The sequence below is a fragment of the Leuciscus leuciscus genome (genome assembly GCF_965113295.1).
Source record: "Leuciscus leuciscus genome assembly, chromosome: 19".
NCBI classification, from domain to species: domain Eukaryota; kingdom Metazoa; phylum Chordata; class Actinopteri; order Cypriniformes; family Leuciscidae; genus Leuciscus; species Leuciscus leuciscus.
Genome location: NC_138743.1, coordinates 138,757 through 160,000, shown reverse-complemented (window position 1 = coordinate 160,000; position 21,244 = coordinate 138,757). Strand labels below are relative to the sequence as shown.

The 21,244-nt window shown below is 46.2% G+C and overlaps 1 protein-coding gene across 1 annotated transcript in view; it reads right to left on the bottom strand.

Annotated features, from left to right (window-relative positions):
* The window catches only part of plcb1l (phospholipase C beta 1-like), a 163,319-nt gene that overhangs the window by 27,753 nt on the left and 114,322 nt on the right, over nucleotides 1-21,244 (bottom strand). Inside the window, exons 25-26 of the mRNA XM_082147359.1 lie at nucleotides 3,140-3,272; nucleotides 2,425-2,478 (exon numbers count right to left, since the gene is read on the bottom strand). Of these exons, the coding sequence (XP_082003485.1) occupies nucleotides 2,425-2,478; nucleotides 3,140-3,272 (187 nt within the window). The remainder of the gene's footprint in view (nucleotides 1-2,424; nucleotides 2,479-3,139; nucleotides 3,273-21,244) is intronic.

The window sequence follows — 21,244 nt, the reverse complement described above, 5'->3', positions numbered from 1 at the left end:
TAAACCATTTTTTTTTATGTCTGTGGCTGGAAAGATGCTGACTCGCGATCTTCGCAGTATTGAACGCCCCAGAGAGAAATGCACATTTCATACGGATTCAAGAGAGCAGTCTGTTTTCTTTCGTTTTGAATTGTTCTGTTTAAAAGTAGACATTTCAGGCTTTATATATATGTCTCAGGTCTGTCAGGCAAGTAGGCTATACGCTGAGTTTCGGTTCATTTATGAGACAAACTCCAGGTTCACCCGCCGGCGCCTTCGTGTCATGATTATCTAATATATTTACTTATTTATTAAATCCAGAAAATTGGTTGATGAAACACTGATCAAAATTAAGATACAATTAATACAAAACGAAATTAAATTTAAAGACAGGCTTTGTGCTTTCTGTTTGAGGTCTCAGTGAAAGTTTTAAAGCAGTCTTTTAGTGCCGCTGTCAGAGCGCTCACGTCCGTAACGGAGAACTGTCCCCTCTGTAACATTGTTTTAGTTTTTTTTGTGTGAAACAAATTTCTAAATAAATGCGACTTATAGTCCAGTGCGACGGCTATGCCTATATATGTTTTTTGTTCTTCATGGCGCATTTTTTGACTGATGCGTGGCGTGAGCGGAGCGGAATTGGAGCGGGAAATAGTGCGACGCTCCGTCCTTTTGAAATTGCCGCTCTGCGCTCTGTCCAAGATCCGCCCGCTCCACTCCGCTCACATGCTCTGGTGGAGTAAAGCGTGGGATGCAGTGGAGTAAAGCATGGGATGCAGTAAAGTAAAGCGTGGGATGCAGTGGTGTAAAGCGTGGGATGCAGTGGTGTAAAGCAGCCGCCATTGGACTCTAGATTAGTGGAGACTGATGGACGAGTCTGGGTTTGGTGGTTGCCAAGAGAACGGCACTTGCCTGACTGCATTGTGCCAAGTGTAAAGTTTGATGGAGGGGGGATTATGGTGGGGGGTTGTTTTTCAGGGGTTGGGCTTGGCCCCTTAGTTCCAGTGAAAGGAACTCTGAGTGCTTCTGCATACCAAGACATTTTGGACAATTTCATGCTCCCAACTTTGTTGGAAGAGTTTGGGGATGTTCTTGTTCCAGCATGACTGCGCTCCAGTGCACAAAGCAGGACCATAAAGACATGGATGAGGAGTTTGGTGTGGAGGAACTGGACTGGCCTGTACAGAGTCCTGAGCTCAACCCAATAGAACAGCTTTGGGATGAATTAGAGTGAGACTGAGAGCCAGGCCTTCTCGTCCAACATCAGTGCCTGACCTCACAAATGCACTTCTAGAAGAATGGTCAAAAATTCCCATAAACACACTCCTAAACCTTGTGGAAAGCCTTCCCAGAAGAGCTGAAGCTGTTATAGCAGCAAAGGGTGGAGCAACTCCATATTAAACCCTACGTTTTAAGAATGGGATGTCAATAAAGTTGCATGTGCATGTAAAGACAGACGTCCCAAAACTTTTGGCAACATTGTGTGTGGATATATATATATATATAATTTAATGAATGAATTAAAGAATTACACTTGCAACAAATACATTTGCAAAATACACATAAGCTTCTGAATAATGACTCTATTGTCTTTATATGTCAGCAGCCATATCACCCTGTAGCCCAAGACTGGTTGCCCACTGAAGCTAAGCAGGGCTGAGCCTGGTTAGTACCTGGATGGGAGACCTCCTGAGAAAACCAGGTTGCTGCTGGAAGAGGTGTTAGTGAGGCCAGCAGGGGGCGCTCACCCTGTGGTCTGTGTGGGTCCTAATGCCCCAGTATAGTGACGGGGACACTATACTGTCAGAGAGCACCGTCCTTCGGATGAGACGTAAAACCGAGGTCCTGACTCTCTGTGGTCATTAAAAATCCCATGGCACTTCTCGTAAAGAGTAGGGGTGTAACCCCGGTGTCCTGGCCATATTCCACCCATTGGCCCTTACCAATCATGGCCTCCTAATAATCCCCTTACATTGAATTGGCTCTATCACTCTCTCTCCTCTCTCCACCTATAGCTGGTGTGTGGTGAGCGCACTGGCGCCGTTGTATTGTGGCTGCCGTCGCATCATCCAAGTGGATGCTGCACACTGGTGGTGGTTGAGGAGAGATTCCCTGATATGATTGTAAAGCGGTGTACAGTAGTACATATGAAAGCGCTATATAAATACTTCATTCATTCTGTAGAGCTGAATCTGAATGTGTCTCATATCTGATGACGTTTGCTTAATTGATTCTGTTATTTTCCTGTTTATTACTGTGAAGCTGCTTTGAAACAATCTGTACTGTATAAAGCACTGTGGAAATAAAGCTTAAATCAGTGTAAGGAAGTATTTGAGGAGCTCTAATCATCGTTTACACCTGGATAAACATCCGTCTCTGGTGATCTGATCATCTGAACCACTGAACATCTGAGATCAGATCAAACCGTGACACACTGTCGAGCCATACCTGTTAAAACACTCTGAACGACGTCCTCAGGCCTCACAGAGGGTTTGAGCGACCCTGAAACACACAGAGAGACAATGAGCTGATGATGGCGCTGGACACTGGTCACACACACACACACACACCTGAGGACGGAGTCTGCTGACTGACACACACACACCTGAGGACGGAGTCTGCTGACTGACACACACACCTGAGGACGGAGTCTGCTGACACACACACACACACCTGAGGACGGAGTCTGCTGACTGACACACACACACCTGAGGACGGAGTCTGCTGACTGACACACACACCTGAGGACGGAGTCTGCTGACACACACACACACACACACCTGAGGACGGAGTCTGCTGACTGACACACACACACACCTGAGGACGGAGTCTGCTGACTGACACACACACCTGAGGACGGAGTCTGCTGACACACACACACACACACACACACACACACACACACACACACACACACACACACACACACACACACCTGAGGACGGAGTCTGCTGACTGACACACACACACACCTGAGGACGGAGTCTGCTGACTGACACACACACACCTGAGGACGGAGTCTGCTGACTGACACACACACCTGAGGACGGAGTCTGCTGACACACACACACACACACACACACACACACCTGAGGACGGAGTCTGCTGACTGACACACACACACCTGAGGACGGAGTCTGCTGACACACACATACACACACACCTGAGGATGGAGTCTGCTGACTGACCACAGAGGGTTTGGGTGAGACGCTGTCGTGGTTCAGCCCGTTCTCTGGTGCCACCGCCGGGTTCGGGTCAGTCGTGACCTCTGACACCAGATCACCTCCTCCATTCACCTGCACCAATCAGAAGACAAACATTAAAACACATACAGATCTACAGGTGAACCACAGCAGACGTGAGAAAGACCGAACTGAACCATGACGATGATGATCATGAACGTGGAACGGGTCATTTTCAGGGTGAATCATTCATTTATGATGACTGGAGTATCATATTTACTAATATTTTATAGAACTCATAATGAACCAACAGAGAACTAGAATCTACATTATACTTTAAAATATCCATGGTTTTAATGGTCTTTTCTAGGACTGGAAATTCCCATGTGCATCCTGGACTGTTACCAACGGCTCACAGAAAACCAAGACGGTCTTAGTGTTAAATCAAGCTTCAACCAGATGAAACTACGACATATAATAATCAAAAACGGTCATACCTTCATGTCTGTCCAGAGTGTGTAAATATACCGATGGAAACCCACTCTCAGCATGACTAAACTGATCCTCAACTCAACCGCTCAAACACTAGCCTTCACCTGTCAGTCTGACTCTACGGGGTTATAACTGCGGCACAAACCGTTGCTAGCGGATCTCGCTGATTCAGCTGGACTGAGAGAGAGAGAAACACTTAAAACCAACATCAAGATAAAAAACGAAATTATACTTCTTATTTTAATTCTGCTGTCATTTTGATTGAAGAGCCAGAATTCTCTGATGTTTGAGGGAAAAAAGTTATTTCTAGAGCTTAAAAAGTCAGCAAATCATTTCTAATTAAGTCAAGCTTTTATCGGGTTTTATCTAGTTTAAAGAGATCTTATTCCAGAATCATAGACGACTGGAACAGTCATGTAATTTCAGTGTGAACCCTGAAAAATATTCAGCTAAATGAACTAAGAGAAGAACTGAGCGTGTTCAGACTCAGAGAACATGCCTGTCGTCATAGAGACACAGACACGCCTGGCAACTGTACAGCACTTAAACAACACACACACACACACACACACACACACACACACACACACACACACACACTCAATCACAAACACACACATTCTTACATGCACTCACACAAACATACTCAATCACAAACACACACAAACACACTCAATCACAAACACACACACACACACACACACACACACACGCACATGCGCACACACGCACAAACACACATGCCATTGCAGGGCCGCGCAGCAGGCCGTGTGACACCAAACGTCTATTCGACAACAAAAGTGTTAGTCCACAATGTTTGTCAACACAGTTTATAATGTTTAAGTCCAATGATCATCATCATCATCAGTATGTATCTGGTGAGAAGATATTTTGTACATTTCCTACCGTAATTATATAAAACATTTATTTTTGTGAGTGAATGCAGCACAATCACGAACATAAATGAACAACTTTAAAGGAGATTTTCTCAATGTTTAGATTGGAAATCTTATTTATTCATTTATTAATTATTGTTTCAGGTGATGTATGAATCTCAATTTCAAAAAATGTATCCATGTGACTGGTTTTGTGGTCAGGGGGGCAGGGTTTCATATTATTTTGAAGTTTCCCCGGGCGCCGCCATTGGCTAGCGGACCATCACCTGCTGTTAGCATCCCATTGACTCCCATTCAATTTGGCGTCACTTTGACAGCGAATAACTTTACATCTGAGGCGTTTAAAGACTCCATTTGTCCATTATTTATTTGTCCATTATTTATTTCTAAAGAAACACGAAAATGTATAAAAGGCTCCATTACCTTGTATCTTACGTTATGGCCCCGTAGAAGCAGTTTTTGTAAAAATAGGCTAACGATTGCGTCATAACCACGCGACTCTCTGTCGCACAGTAGAGAATTACCGTATGGACAGGAGGAGAAGCTCGCGGGCGATCGGGGGGACGTGGAGGCAAAATGAAAAAGTAATTAATCAGAATACCTAGCAAAAGTTTCTCCTGCTCCTAGCTCATGGACAGCTCCTACTCACACTTTCCGTCTCTGCAAGATTCGGAAGGGAATGATTCAGATTTCTCTTGGCACAACTCTACTAGAAGACAGACGGGTTGCTCACGTCACATCTACGTCGTCAAGCTCAGTTTGAGTCTGCGCAGTACGCTCGACCATCAGGAAGTAAGTGCTTCTAATTGACTTCACTTGTCTCCGTTGAATCCAATGGGGTCGCTGTGTCCAGTTTATATACTGTCTATGTTTGTGGTCCAGGGTCACATATACTTCCGGGTCGCAGTAGTAGTGACATCATAGGCTGTCGCTGGCCAATAGGAATGTCGTGATTAGATGAGCGTTTCAGACACCGGTTCACGCGGAGGGGTTAGGGTTAGGTAATGCACCTGAAGTCACTCACCGTCAGTTAAACGCACCTGAAGTCACTCACTGTGAGATAAACGCACCTGAAGTCACTCACTGTCAGTTAAACGAGTCACTCACCGTCAGATAAACGCACCTGAAGTCACTCAACGTCAATTAAACGCACCTGAAGACACTCACTGTCAGTTAAACGCACCTGAAGTCACTCACTGTCAGTTAAACGCACCTGAAGTCACTCACCGTCAGTTAAACGCACCTGAAGTCAGTCACTCACTGTCAGTTAAACGCACCTGAAGTCACTCACTCACTCACTGTCAGTTAAACGCACCTGAAGTCACTCACTGTCCATTAAACGCACCTGAAGTCAGTCACTCACTGTCAGTTAAACGCACCTGAAGTCACTCACTCACTCACTGTCAGTTAAACGCACCTGAAGTCACTCACTGTCCATTAAACGCACCTGAAGTCACTCACTCACTGTCCATTAAACGCACCTGAAGTCACTCACTCACTGTCCATTAAACGCACCTGAAGTCACTCACTCACTGTCCATTAAACACACCTGAAGTCACTCACTCACTGTCAGTTAAACGCACCTGAAGTCACTCAATGTCAGTTAAACGCACCTGAAGTAACTCACTGTCCATTAAACGCACCTGAAGTCACTCACTCACTGTCAGTTAAGCGCACCTGAAGTCACTCACTCACTGTCAGTTAAACGCACCTGAAGTCCTTCACTCACTGTCAGTTAAGCGCACCTGAAGTCACTCACTCACTGTCAGTTAAGCGCACCTGAAGTCACTCACTCACTGTCAGTTAAACGCACCTGAAGTCACTCACTGTCCATTAAACGCACCTGAAGTCACTCACTCACTGTCAGTTAAGCGCACCTGAAGTCACTCACTCACTGTCAGTTAAGCGCACCTGAAGTCACTCACCGTCAGTTAAACGCACCTGAATTCAATCACCGTCAGTTAAACGAGATACTCACCGTCAGTTAAACGCACCTGAAGTCACTCACCGTCAGTTAAACGCACCTGAAGTCACTCACTCAAAGTCAGTTAAACGCACCCGAAGTCACTCACTCACCGTCAGTTAAATGAGTCACTCACCGTCAGTTAAACGCACCTGAAATCACTCACTGCCAGTTAAACGCACCTGAAGTCACTCACTCACTGTCAGTTAAGCGCACCTGAAGTCACTCACTCACCGTCAGTTAAGCGCACCTGAAGTCACTCATCGTCAGTTAAGCGCACCTGAAGTCACTCACCGTCAGTTAAGCGCACCTGAAGTCACTCACTCACTGTCAGTTAAACGCACCTGAAGTCACTCACTGTCAGTTAAACGCACCTGAAGTCACTCACTGTCAATTAAACGCACCTGAAGTCACTCACTCACTGTCAGTTAAACGCACCTGAAGTCACTCACTGTCCATTAAACGCACCTGAAGTCACTCACTCACTGTCAGTTAAACGCACCTGAAGTCACTCACTCACTGTCAGTAAAACGCACCTGACGTCACTCACTGTCCATTAAACGCACCTGAAGTCACTCACTCACTGTCCATTAAACGCACCTGAAGTCACTCACTCACTGTCAGTTAAACGCACCTGAAGTCACTCACTGTCAGTTAAACGCACCTGAAGTCACTCACTCACTGTCAGTTAAGCGCACCTGAAGTCACTCACCGTCAGTTAAACGCACCTGAAGTCACTCACTGTCAGTTAAACGCACCTGAAGTCACTCACTGTCAGTTAAACGCACCTGAAGTCACTCACTGTCAGTTAAACGCACCTGAAGTCACTCACTCACTGTCAGTTAAGCGCACCTGAAGTCACTCACCGTCAGTTAAACGCACCTGAAGTCACTCACTCACTGTCAGTTAAACGCACCTGAAGTCACTCACTCACTGTCAGTTAAACGCACCTGAAGTCACTCACTCACTGTCAGTTAAGCGCACCTGAAGTCACTCACTCACTGTCAGTTAAACGCACCTGAAGTCACTCACTGTCCATTAAACGCACCTGAAGTCACTCACTGTCAGTTAAACGCACCTGAAGTCACTCACTGTCAGTTAAGCGCACCTGAAGTCACTCACCGTCAGTTAAACGAGTCACTCACCGTCAGTTAAACGCACCTGAAGTCACTCACTCACCGTCAGTTAGACGCACCTGAAGTCACTCACTCACCGTCAGTTAAACGAGTCACTCACCGTCAGTTAAACGCACCTGAAATCACTCACTGTCAGTTAAACGCACCTGAAGTCACTCACTCACTGTCAGTTAAGCGCACCTGAAGTCACTCATTGTCAGTTAAACGCACCTGAAATCACTCACTCACCGTCAGTTAAACGCACCTGAAGTCACTCACTCACTCACTCACTATCAGTTAAGCGCACCTGAAGTCACTCACTCACTCACTGTCAGTTAAGCGCACCTGAAGTCACTCACTCACTGTCAGTTAAAAGCACCTGAAGTCACTCACTCACTGTCAGTTAAACGCACCTGAAGTCACTCACTCACTGTCAGTTAAGCGCACCTGAAGTCACTCACTCACTGTCAGTTAAACGCACCTGAAATCACTCACTCACCGTCAGTTAAACGCACCTGAAGTCACTCACTCACTCACTCACTATCAGTTAAGCGCACCTGAAGTCACTCACTCACTCACTGTCAGTTAAGCGCACCTGAAGTCACTCACTCACTGTCAGTTAAAAGCACCTGAAGTCACTCACTCACTGTCAGTTAAACGCACCTGAAGTCACTCACTCACTGTCAGTTAAGCGCACCTGAAGTCACTCACTCACTGTCAGTTAAACGCACCTAAAGTCACTCACTCACCGTCAGTTAAACGCACCTGAAGTCACTCACTCACTGTCAGTTAAACGCACCTGAAGTCACTCACTCACTGTCAGTTAAGCGCACCTAAAGTCACTCACTCACCGTCAGTTAAACGCACCTGAAGTCACTCAATGTCAGTTAAACGCACCTGAAGTCACTCACTGTCAATTAAACGCACCTGAAGTCACTCACTGTCAGTTAAACGCACAAGAAGTCACTCACTCACTGTCAGTTAAACGCACCTGAAGTCACTCACTGTCAGTTAAACGCACCTGAAGTCACTCACTGTCAGTTAAACGCACCTGAAGTCACTCACTCACTGTCAGTTAAGCGCACCTGAAGTCACTCACCGTCAGTTAAGCGCACCTGAAGTCACTCACCGTCAGTTAAGCGCACCTGAAGTCACTCACCGTCAGTTAAGCGCACCTGAAGTCACTCACCGTCAGTTAAGCGCACCTGAAGTCACTCACTCACTGTCAGTTAAACGCACCTGAAGTCACTCACTCACTGTCAGTTAAACGCACCTGAAGTCACTCACCGTCAGTTAAACGCACCTGAAGTCACTCACCGTCAGTTAAACGCACCTGAAGTCACTCACTCACTGTCCATTAAACGCACCTGAAGTCACTCACTCACTGTCAGTTAAACGCACCTGAAGTCACTCACTGTCCATTAATCGCACCTGAAGTCACTCACTCACTGTCCATTAAACGCACCTGAAGTCACTCACTCACTGTCAGTTAAACGCACCTGAAGTCACTCACTCACTGTCAGTTAACCCTCTGAGGTCGAGAAACGCGCCCCCGCGTTTTTGCTGGATTTTTTTCACATAGCAGCAACATAAACTTAAATTACTCCGTCATTTATGGTTATACAGAAAAAAGAAATATAAAAAAATAATCTGTGATATTTCTACTTTTGTATGTGTCCACTTACAATCAAATCAAAACATTGTGCTTTTGTAAAATAAAGAAAATAAACAGGGTGTGCGTTCTGCCTCTCCGTCGCGGTGAACTTTTTTTTCTTGAGCACGTCTATAAACTGAAACAAAACTCAACGAATACTTCTCACACATTTATGAGCCATACACCTTTATACACATTTAAGTGTGTACTTTTAAATGATCGGATTCAAACTGAAAACAAATATTCTCTGTTTAAGTAATTTGTATAAAACCAACAGGATGTCCAGTATCTCAAACGCTTGCTAATTACTTTTTAATTCGACACGCCCACTCGCGCAAAAGAGATTCACATGCAAATCTCCACATGGGACGCGAACGCCCTCGTTACCTCAAACACAAAACACCAAAAAACTTCACAAGTCTCTGCTTTTCGTCGAGTTTGGAAGACACGTCTGAGCTTACATTGGATTTAACTCAGAAGAAGAAGAACGCGATTTGAAGACAAGAAAGATGTAAGGTAAGAAATTCTTACTTATTAGTTTATGGTATTGTTTTATAAACTTCACATTGCAGTTGAACTGTTGCTAGATACTGTATATGGTGAATATTATACTATTTAGACCCGTGTTTCCTGATAAATACTGTTTGTGGATATCTGCTCAAACATAGATATGTATAACCATAATGTTTAATATTTTGGAGCGCGATGGCGTTTGAATGTATCATATTTTGGAGCGCGCTGTGGGTTTGAGTATCATATTTTGGAGCGCGCTGTGGGTTTTAATGTATCATATTTTGGAGCGCGATTGCGTTTGAAAGGAAAAATGCACCAAACATTAGGCTTTATGTTTTTACTATTATCTCATTTCATATCATCATAACGAATGGAAACATTTGAAGTAACATATGATAATCAATATATTTTTCTCTAGCGTAGTTGTTCTTGAAATCTTTTGGAAGATTTAATTTATTGTTATTATTTTATGCAGCACTGCGTAGCCTATGCCTACAAGGCACAACAAACCTGGTGTTCATTATATATTGTTGGAAACGTGTGTGTGTGTGTGTATTCTGTGAATTTTAAAAAGAAATTTTAACCAGAAAAATCTAAAATCTATTCCCAAAATCGTGCAGCCCTATAGTTTCTCTTGATATCATTATGTTCACAGTTTTTTTTTTTTTTTTCTTTTCAGGGACCAGATGCCACTGAGTCCTGCTGACTTCAACATTCACATGAGTCTCTGTACATGAACATGGTAAAGTGAAAATCAAACACCTTGGAAATTAAAGGTATGTACAATGTTTTTAGGAATGGCACAAAGGTCTCTGTCTTTGGATCATTGTTTTCAATGTGCTCTTTTGTCATTTGTATTTTTGGATTGTGTTGTGCTGTAAATAAATCCAAACAATCTAAAAGCCATTCTTTTTTAAATCTCCTCATTCTTTGTGCAAGGTTGCTCTGAATGACAGGGCCTGATCGCTCCTAATAGGGCAGTTAGGGGAGTGTCTTTGTCTTTCTCAGGTGTTAAAACCTTACATATTCATGAAATGATCACGCCTTTTCGCATATGGCTTTGTCACACAAAACACGTCTTAGAAATTTTAAATCAATATATTGTCTTATCTGAATGAGCAGTCAGGGTGATTTTCACATAGTTTTGGAGCAAATATTCTAGGCTATGTCATACAATTTTCAAAAGTCTTGTGAAGAAATAATCAGTATGGGTTTCATGGCCTTATTTCAGTGAGAATTTTTTTTTGTATTTTCACAAACCACGCATAAATGTCATCTCAAAACTACAAACTTTTACATACATGCTGCTGATATATTATTGTAGCAGAGTTTGTGCTGAATACAGTGTAATCAGACTTTAGCCATGAAAATGTCACTAGTAACAGAAAAAAACACAAATGTCAGAGCATGTCAGAACACCTCCATAGCCCAGAAAACAGCTCAGACCTCAGAGGGTTAAGCGCACCTGAAGTCACTCACTGTCAGTTAAACGCACCTGAAGTCACTCACTCACTGTCAGTTAAACGCACCTGAAGTCACTCAGCGTCAGTTAAGCGCACCTGAAGTCACTCACTGTCAGTTAAACGCACCTGAAGTCACTCACCGTCAGTTAAACGCACCTGAAGTCAATCACCGTCAAATAAACGCACCTGAAGTCACTCACTCACCGTCAGTTAAACGCACCTGAAGTCACTCACCGTCAGTTAAACGAACCTGAAGTCACTCACCGTCAGTTAAACGCACCTGAAGTCACTCACCGTCAGTAAAGCGCACCTGAAGTCACTCACTCACTGTCAGTTAAGCGCACCTGAAGTCACTCACTGTCAGTTAAACGCACCTGAAGTCACTCACTCACTCACTGTCAGTTAAGCGCACCTGAAGTCACTCACCGTCAGTTAAACGCACCTGAAGTCACTCACCGTCAGTTAAACGCACCTGAAGTCACTCACTGTCAGTTAAACGCACCTGAAGTCACTCACTCACTGTCAGTTAAGCGCACCTGAAGTCACTCACCGTCAGTTAAACGCACCTGAAGACACTCACTGTCAGTTAAACGCACCTGAAGTCACTCACTCACTGTCAGTTAAACGCACCTGAAGTCACTCACTGTCAGTTAAACGCACCTGAAGTCACTCACTCACTGTCAGTTAAGCGCACCTGAAGTCACTCACTGTCAGTTAAACGCACCTGAAGTCACTCACCGTCAGTTAAACGCACCTGAAGTCACTCACTGTCAGTTAAACGCACCTGAAGTCACTCACTGTCTGTTAAGCGCACCTGAAGTCACTCAGCGTCAGTTAAACGCACCTGAAGTCACTCACTCACTGTCAGTTAAGCGCACCTGAAGTCACTCACTGTCAGTTAAACGCACTTGAAGACACTCACTGTCAGTTAAACGCACCTGAAGTCACTCACTCACTGTCAGTTAAATGCACCTGAAGTCACTCACCGTCAGTTAAGCACACCTGAAGTCACTCACTCACCCACTGTCAGTTAAGCGCACCTGAAGTCACTCACCGTCAGTTAAACGCACCTGAAGACACTCACTGTCAGTTAAACGCACCTGAAGTCACTCACTGTCAGTCACGCACCTGAAGTCACTCACTCACTCACTGTCAGTTAAGCGCACCTGAAGTCACTCACCATCAGTTAAACTCACCTGAAGTCACTCACAGTGACAGTCACTCACTCACTGTCAGTTAAACGCACCTGAAGTCACTCACTCACTGTCAGTTAAGCGCACCTGAAGTCACTCACTCACTGTCAGTTAAACGCACCTGAAGTCACTCACTGTCAGTTAAGCGCACCTGAAGTCACTCACTGTCAGTTAAACGCACCTGAAGTCACTCACTGTCAGTTAAACGCACCTGAAGTCACTCACTCACTGTCAGTTAAGCGCACCTGAAGTCACTCACCGTCAGTTAAACGCACCTGAAGTCACTCACTGTCTGAAGTCACTCACCGTCAATTAAACGCACCTGAAGTCACTCACTCACCGTCAGTTAAACGCACCTGAAGTCACTCACCGTCAGTTAAACGCACCTGAAGTCACTCACCGTCAGTTAAGCGCACCTGAAGTCACTCACTCACTCACCGTCAGTTAAACGCACCTGAAGTCACTCACTCACTGTCAGTTAAACGCACCTGAAGTCACTCACTGTCAGTTAAGCGCACCTGAAGTCACTCAGCGTCAGTTAAACGCACCTGAAGTCACTCACCGTCAGTTAAACGCACCTGAAGTCACTCACTCACTGTCAGTTAAGCGCACCTGAAGTCACTCACTGTCAATTAAACGCACCTGAAGTCACTCACCGTCAGTTAAACGCACCTGAAGTCACTCACCGTCAGTTAAACGCACCTGAAGTCACTCACTCACTGTCAGTTAAGCGCACCTGAAGTCACTCACTGTCAGTTAAACGCACCTGAAGTCACTCACCGTCAGTTAAACGCACCTGAAGTCACTCACCGTCAATTAAACGCACCTGAAGTCACTCACTCACCGTCAGTTAAACGCACCTGAAGTCACTCACCGTCAGTTAAACGCACCTGAAGTCACTCACCGTCAGTTAAACGCACCTGAAGTCACTCACCGTCAGTTAAGCGCACCTGAAGTCACTCACTCACTCACTGTCAGTTAAGCGCACCTGAAGTCACTCACTCACTCACTGTCAGTTAAGCGCACCTGATGTCACTCACCGTCAGTTAAACGCACCTGAAGACACTCACTCACTGTCAGTTAAACGCACCTGAAGTCACTCACTGTCAGTTAAGCGCACCTGAAGTCACTCACTGTCATTTAAACGCACCTGAAGTCACTCACTGTCAGTTAAGCGCACCTGAAGTCACTCACTGTCAGTTAAACGCACTTGAAGACACTCACTGTCAGTTAAACGCACCTGAAGTCACTCACTCACTGTCAGTTAAATGCACCTGAAGTCACTCACCGTCAGTTAAGCACACCTGAAGTCACTCACTCACCCACTGTCAGTTAAGCGCACCTGAAGTCACTCACCGTCAGTTAAACGCACCTGAAGACACTCACTGTCAGTCACGCACACCTGAAGTCACTCACTCACTCACTGTCAGTTAAGCGCACCTGAAGTCACTCACTCACTCACTGTCAGTTAAGCGCACCTGAAGTCACTCACCATCAGTTAAACTCACCTGAAGTCACTCACAGTGACAGTCACTCACTCACTGTCAGTTAAACGCACCTGAAGTCACTCACTCACTGTCAGTTAAGCGCACCTGAAGTCACTCACTCACTGTCAGTTAAACGCACCTGAAGTCACTCACTGTCAGTTAAGCGCACCTGAAGTCACTCACTGTCAGTTAAACGCACCTGAAGTCACTCACTCACTGTCAGTTAAGCGCACCTGAAGTCACTCACTGTCAGTTAAACGCACCTGAAGTCACTCACCGTCAGTTAAACGCACCTGAAGTCACTCACTGTCTGAAGTCACTCACCGTCAATTAAACGCACCTGAAGTCACTCACTCACCGTCAGTTAAACGCACCTGAAGTCACTCACCGTCAGTTAAACGCACCTGAAGTCACTCACCGTCAGTTAAGCGCACCTGAAGTCACTCACTCACTCACCGTCAGTTAAACGCACCTGAAGTCACTCACTCACTGTCAGTTAAACGCACCTGAAGTCACTCACTGTCAGTTAAGCGCACCTGAAGTCACTCAGCGTCAGTTAAACGCACCTGAAGTCACTCACTCACTGTCAGTTAAGCGCACCTGAAGTCACTCACTGTCAGTTAAACGCACCTGAAGTCACTCACTCACTGTCAGTTAAGCGCACCTGAAGTCACTCACTGTCAATTAAACGCACCTGAAGTCACTCACCGTCAGTTAAACGCACCTGAAGTCACTCACCGTCAGTTAAACGCACCTGAAGTCACTCACTCACTGTCAGTTAAGCGCACCTGAAGTCACTCACTGTCAGTTAAACGCACCTGAAGTCACTCACCGTCAGTTAAACGCACCTGAAGTCACTCACCGTCAGTTAAACGCACCTGAAGTCACTCACCGTCAGTTAAACGCACCTGAAGTCACTCACTCACTGTCAGTTAAGCGCACCTGAAGTCACTCACCGTCAATTAAACGCACCTGAAGTCACTCACCGTCAGTTAAACGCACCTGAAGTCACTCACCGTCAGTTAAACGCACCTGAAGTCACTCACTCACTGTCAGTTAAGCGCACCTGAAGTCACTCACCGTCAGTTAAACGCACCTGAAGTCACTCACCGTCAATTAAACGCACCTGAAGTCACTCACCGTCAGTTAAACGCACCTGAAGTCACTCACCGTCAGTTAAACGCACCTGAAGTCACTCACTCACTGTCAGTTAAGCGCACCTGATGTCACTCACTGTCAGTTAAACGCACCTGAAGACACTCACTCACTGTCAGTTAAACGCACCTGAAGTCACTCACTGTCATTTAAACGCACCTGAAGTCACTCACTGTCAGTTAAGCGCACCTGAAGTCACTCACTGTCAGTTAAACGCACTTGAAGACACTCACTGTCAGTTAAACGCACCTGAAGTCACTCACTCACTGTCAGTTAAATGCACCTGAAGTCACTCACCGTCAGTTAAGCACACCTGAAGTCACTCACTCACCCACTGTCAGTTAAGCGCACCTGAAGTCACTCACCGTCAGTTAAACGCACCTGAAGACACTCACTGTCAGTCACGCACCTGAAGTCACTCACTCACTCACTGTCAGTTAAGCGCACCTGAAGTCACTCACCATCAGTTAAACTCACCTGAAGTCACTCACAGTGACAGTCACTCACTCACTGTCAGTTAAACGCACCTGAAGTCACTCACTCACTGTCAGTTAAGCGCACCTGAAGTCACTCACTCACTGTCAGTTAAACGCACCTGAAGTCACTCACTGTCAGTTAAGCGCACCTGAAGTCACTCACTGTCAGTTAAACGCACCTGAAGTCACTCACTCACTGTCAGTTAAGCGCACCTGAAGTCACTCACTGTCAGTTAAACGCACCTGAAGTCACTCACCGTCAGTTAAACGCACCTGAAGTCACTCACTGTCTGAAGTCACTCACCGTCAATTAAACGCACCTGAAGTCACTCACTCACCGTCAGTTAAACGCACCTGAAGTCACTCACCGTCAGTTAAACGCACCTGAAGTCACTCACCGTCAGTTAAGCGCACCTGAAGTCACTCACTCACTCACCGTCAGTTAAACGCACCTGAAGTCACTCACTCACTGTCAGTTAAACGCACCTGAAGTCACTCACTGTCAGTTAAGCGCACCTGAAGTCACTCAGCGTCAGTTAAACGCACCTGAAGTCACTCACTCACTGTCAGTTAAGCGCACCTGAAGTCACTCACTGTCAGTTAAACGCACCTGAAGTCACTCACTCACTGTCAGTTAAGCGCACCTGAAGTCACTCACTGTCAATTAAACGCACCTGAAGTCACTCACCGTCAGTTAAACGCACCTGAAGTCACTCACCGTCAGTTAAACGCACCTGAAGTCACTCACTCACTGTCAGTTAAGCGCACCTGAAGTCACTCACTGTCAGTTAAACGCACCTGAAGTCACTCACCGTCAGTTAAACGCACCTGAAGTCACTCACCGTCAGTTAAACGCACCTGAAGTCACTCACTCACTGTCAGTTAAGCGCACCTGAAGTCACTCACCGTCAATTAAACGCACCTGAAGTCACTCACCGTCAGTTAAACGCACCTGAAGTCACTCACCGTCAGTTAAACGCACCTGAAGTCACTCACTCACTGTCAGTTAAGCGCACCTGAAGTCACTCACTGTCAGTTAAACGCACCTGAAGTCACTCACCGTCAATTAAACGCACCTGAAGTCACTCACTCACCGTCAGTTAAACGCACCTGAAGTCACTCACCGTCAGTTAAACGCACCTGAAGTCACTCACCGTCAGTTAAACGCACCTGAAGTCACTCACTCACTCACTGTCAGTTAAGCGCACCTGAAGTCACTCACTCACTCACTGTCAGTTAAGCGCACCTGATGTCACTCACCGTCAGTTAAACGCACCTGAAGACACTCACTCACTGTCAGTTAAACGCACCTGAAGTCACTCACTGTCAGTTAAGCGCACCTGAAGTCACTCATTGTCATTTAAACGCACCTGAAGTCACTCACTGTCAGTTAAACGCACCTGAAGTCACTCACTCACTCACTGTCAGTTAAGCGCACCTTAAGTCACTCACCTTCAGTTAAACGCACCTGAAGTCACTCACCGTCAGTTAAACGCACCTGAAGTCACTCACCGTCAGTTAAACGCACCTGAAGTCACTCACCGTCAGTTAAACGCACCTGAAGACACTCACTGTCAGTTAAACGCACCTGAAGTCATTCACCGTCAGTTAAACGCACCTGAAGTCACTCACTCACTGTCAGTTAAGCGCACCTGAAGTCACTCACTCACTGTCAGTTAAGCGCACCTGAAGTCACTCACCGTCAGTTAAACGCACCTGAAGACACTCACTGTCAGTTAAACGCACCTGAAGTCACTCACTCACTGTCAGTTAAACGCACCTGAAGTCACTCACTGTCAGTTAAACGCACCTGAAGTCACTCACTCACTGTCAGTTAAGCGCACCTGAAGTCACTCACCGTCAGTTAAACGCACCTGAAGACACTCACTGTCAGTTAAACGCACCTGAAGTCATTCACCGTCAGTTAAACGCACCTGAAGTCACTCACCGTCAGTTAAACGCACCTGAAGTCACTCACTCACTGTCAGTTAAACGCACCTGAAGTCACTCACTCACAGTCAGTTAAACGCACCTGAAGTCACTCACTGTCAGTTAAGCGCACCTGAAGTCACTCAGCGTCAGTTAAACGCATCTGAAGTCACTCACTCACTGTCAGTTAAGCGCACCTGAAGTCACTCACTGTCAGTTAAACGCATCTGAAGTCACTCACCACCAGTTAAACGCACCTGAAGTCACTCACTCACTGTCAGTTAAACGCACCTGAAGTCACTCACTCACTGTCAGTTAAACGCACCTGAAGTCACTCACTGTCAGTTAAGCACACCTGAAGTCACTCAGCGTCAGTTAAACGCATCTGAAGTCACTCACTCACTGTCAGTTAAGCGCACCTGAAGTCACTCACTGTCAGTTAAACGCACCTGAAGTCACTCACCGTCAGTTAAACGCACCTGAAGTCACTCACCGTCAGTTAAACGCACCTGAAGTCACTCACCGACAATTAAACGCACCTGAAGTCACTCACTCACTGTCAGTTAAACACACCTGAAGTCACTCACTCACTGTCAGTTAAACGCACCTGAAGTCACTCACCTTCAGTTAAACGCACCTGAAGTCACTCACCGTCAGTTAAACGCACCTGAAGTCACTCACTGTCAGTTAAACGCACCTGAAGTCACTCACTCACTGTCAGTTAAGCGCACCTGAAGTCACTCACTGTCAGTTAAACGCACCTGAAGTCACTCACCGTCAGTTAAGCGCACCTGAAGTCACTCAGCGTCAGATAAACGCACCTGAAGTCACTCACCGTCAGTTAAACGCACCTGAAGTCACTCACCGTCAGTTAAACGCACCTGAAGTCACTCACCGTCAGTTAAACGCACCTGAAGTCACTCACTGTCTGAAGTCACTCACCGTCAGTTAAACGCACCTGAAGTCACTCACCGTCAGTTAAACGCACCTGAAGTCACTCACTGTCAGTTAAACGCACCTGAAGTCACTCACTCACTGTCAGTTAAGCGCACCTGAAGTCACTCACTGTCAGTTAAACGCACCTGAAGTCACTCACCGTCAGTTAAACGCACCTGAAGTCACTCACTCACTGTCAGTTAAACGCACCTGAAGTCAATCACTGTCAGTTAAACGCACCTGAAGTCACTCACTCACTGTCAGTTAAACGCACCTGAAGTCACTCACTGTCAGTTAAGCGCACCTGAAGTCACTCAGCGTCAGTTAAACGCACCTGAAGTCACTCACCGTCAGTTAAACGCACCTGAAGTCACTCACCGTCAGTTAAACGCACCTGAAGTCACTCACTGTCTGAAGTCACTCACTGTCAGTTAAACGCACCTGAAGTCACTCACTGTCAGTTAAACGCACCTGAAGTCACTCACTCACTGTCAGTTAAGCGCACCTGAAGTCACTCACCATCAGTTAAACGCACCTGAAGTCACTCACCATCAGTTAAACGCACCTGAAGTCACTCACCATCAGTTAAACGCACCTGAAGTCACTCACTCACTCACTGTCAGTTAAGCGCACCTGAAGTCACTCACCGTCAGTTAAACGCACCTGAAGTCACTCACTCACTGTCAGTTAAGCGCACCTGAAGTCACTCACTGTCAGTTAAACGCACCTGAAGTCACTCACCGTCAGTTAAACGCACCTGAAGTCACTCACTCACTGTCAGTTAAACGCACCTGAAGTCACTCACTGTCAGTTAAACGCACCTGAAGTCACTCACTCACTGTCAGTTAAACGCACCTGAAGTCACTCACTGTCAGTTAAGCGCACCTGAAGTCACTCAGCGTCAGTTAAACGCACCTGAAGTCACTCACCGTCAGTTAAACGCACCTGAAGTCACTCACCGTCAGTTAAACGCACCTGAAGTCACTCACCGTCAGTTAAACGCACCTGAAGTCACTCACTGTCTGAAGTCACTCACCGTCAGTTAAACGCACCTGAAGTCACTCACCGTCAGTTAAACGCACCTGAAGTCACTCACTGTCAGTTAAACGCACCTGAAGTCACTCACTCACTGTCAGTTAAGCGCACCTGAAGTCACTCACTGTCAGTTAAACGCACCTGAAGTCACTCACCGTCAGTTAAACGCACCTGAAGTCACTCACTCACTGTCAGTTAAACGCACCTGAAGTCACTCACTGTCAGTTAAGCGCACCTGAAGTCACTCAGCGTCAGTTAAACGCACCTGAAGTCACTCACCGTCAGTTAAACGCACCTGAAGTCACTCACCGTCAGTTAAACGCACCTGAAGTCACTCACTGTCTGAAGTCACTCACTGTCAGTTAAACGCACCTGAAGTCACTCACTGTCAGTTAAACGCACCTGAAGTCACTCACTCACTGTCAGTTAAGCGCACCTGAAGTCACTCACCATCAGTTAAACGCACCTGAAGTCACTCACCATCAGTTAAACGCACCTGAAGTCACTCACCATCAGTTAAACGCACCTGAAGTCACTCACTGTGAGTTAAGCGCACCTGAAGTCACTCACCGTCAGTTAAACGCACCTGAAGTCACTCACTCACTGTCAGTTAAACGCACCTGAAGTCACTCACTCACTGTCAGTTAAACGCACCTGAAGTCACTCACTGTCAGTTAAGCGCACCTGAAGTCACTCAGCGTCAGTTAAACGCACCTGAAGTCACTCACTCACTGTCAGTTAAGCGCACCTGAAGTCACTCACTGTCAGTTAAACGCACCTGAAGTCACTCACCGTCAGTTAAACGCACCTGAAGTCACTCACCGTCAGTTAAACGCACCTGAAGTCACTCACCGACAATTAAACGCACCTGAAGTCACTCACTCACTGTCAGTTAAACGCACCTGAAGTCACTCACCGTCAGTTAAACGCACCTGAAGTCACTCACCGTCAGTTAAACGCACCTGAAGTCACTCACTGTCAGTTAAACGCACCTGAAGTCACTCACTCACTGTCAGTTAAGCTCACCTTAAGTCACTCACTGTCAGTTAAACGCACCTGAAGTCACTCACTCACTGTCAGTTAAGCGCACCTGAAGTCACTCACTGTCAGTTAAACGCACCTGAAGTCACTCACCGTCAGTTAAACGCACCTGAAGTCACTCACTCACTGTCAGTTAAACGCACCTGAAGTCACTCACTGTCAGTTAAACGCACCTGAAGTCACTCACCGTCAGTTAAACGCACCTGAAGTCACTCACCGTCAGTTAAACGCACCTGAAGTCACTCACTGTCTGAAGTCACTCACCGTCAGTTAAACGCACCTGAAGTCACTCACCGTCAGTTAAACGCACCTGAAGTCACTCACCGTCAGTTAAACGCACCTGAAGTCACTCACTGTCTGAAGTCACTCACTGTCAGTTAAACGCACCTGAAGTCACTCAGCGTCAGTTAAACGCACCTGAAGTCACTCACCGTCAGTGAAACGCACCTGAAGTCACTCACTGTCTGAAGTCACTCACCGTCAGTTAAACGCACCTGAAGTCACTCACCGTCAGTTAAACGCACCTGAAGTCACTCACCGTCAGTTAAACGCACCTGAAGTCACTCACTGTCTGAAGTCACTCACTGTCAGTTAAACGCACCTGAAGTCACTCACCGTCAGTTAAACGCACCTGAACTCACTCACCGTCAGTTAAACGCACCTGAACTCACTCACCGTCAATTAAACGCACCTGAAGTCACTCACTCACTGTCAGTTAAACGCACCTGAAGTCACTCA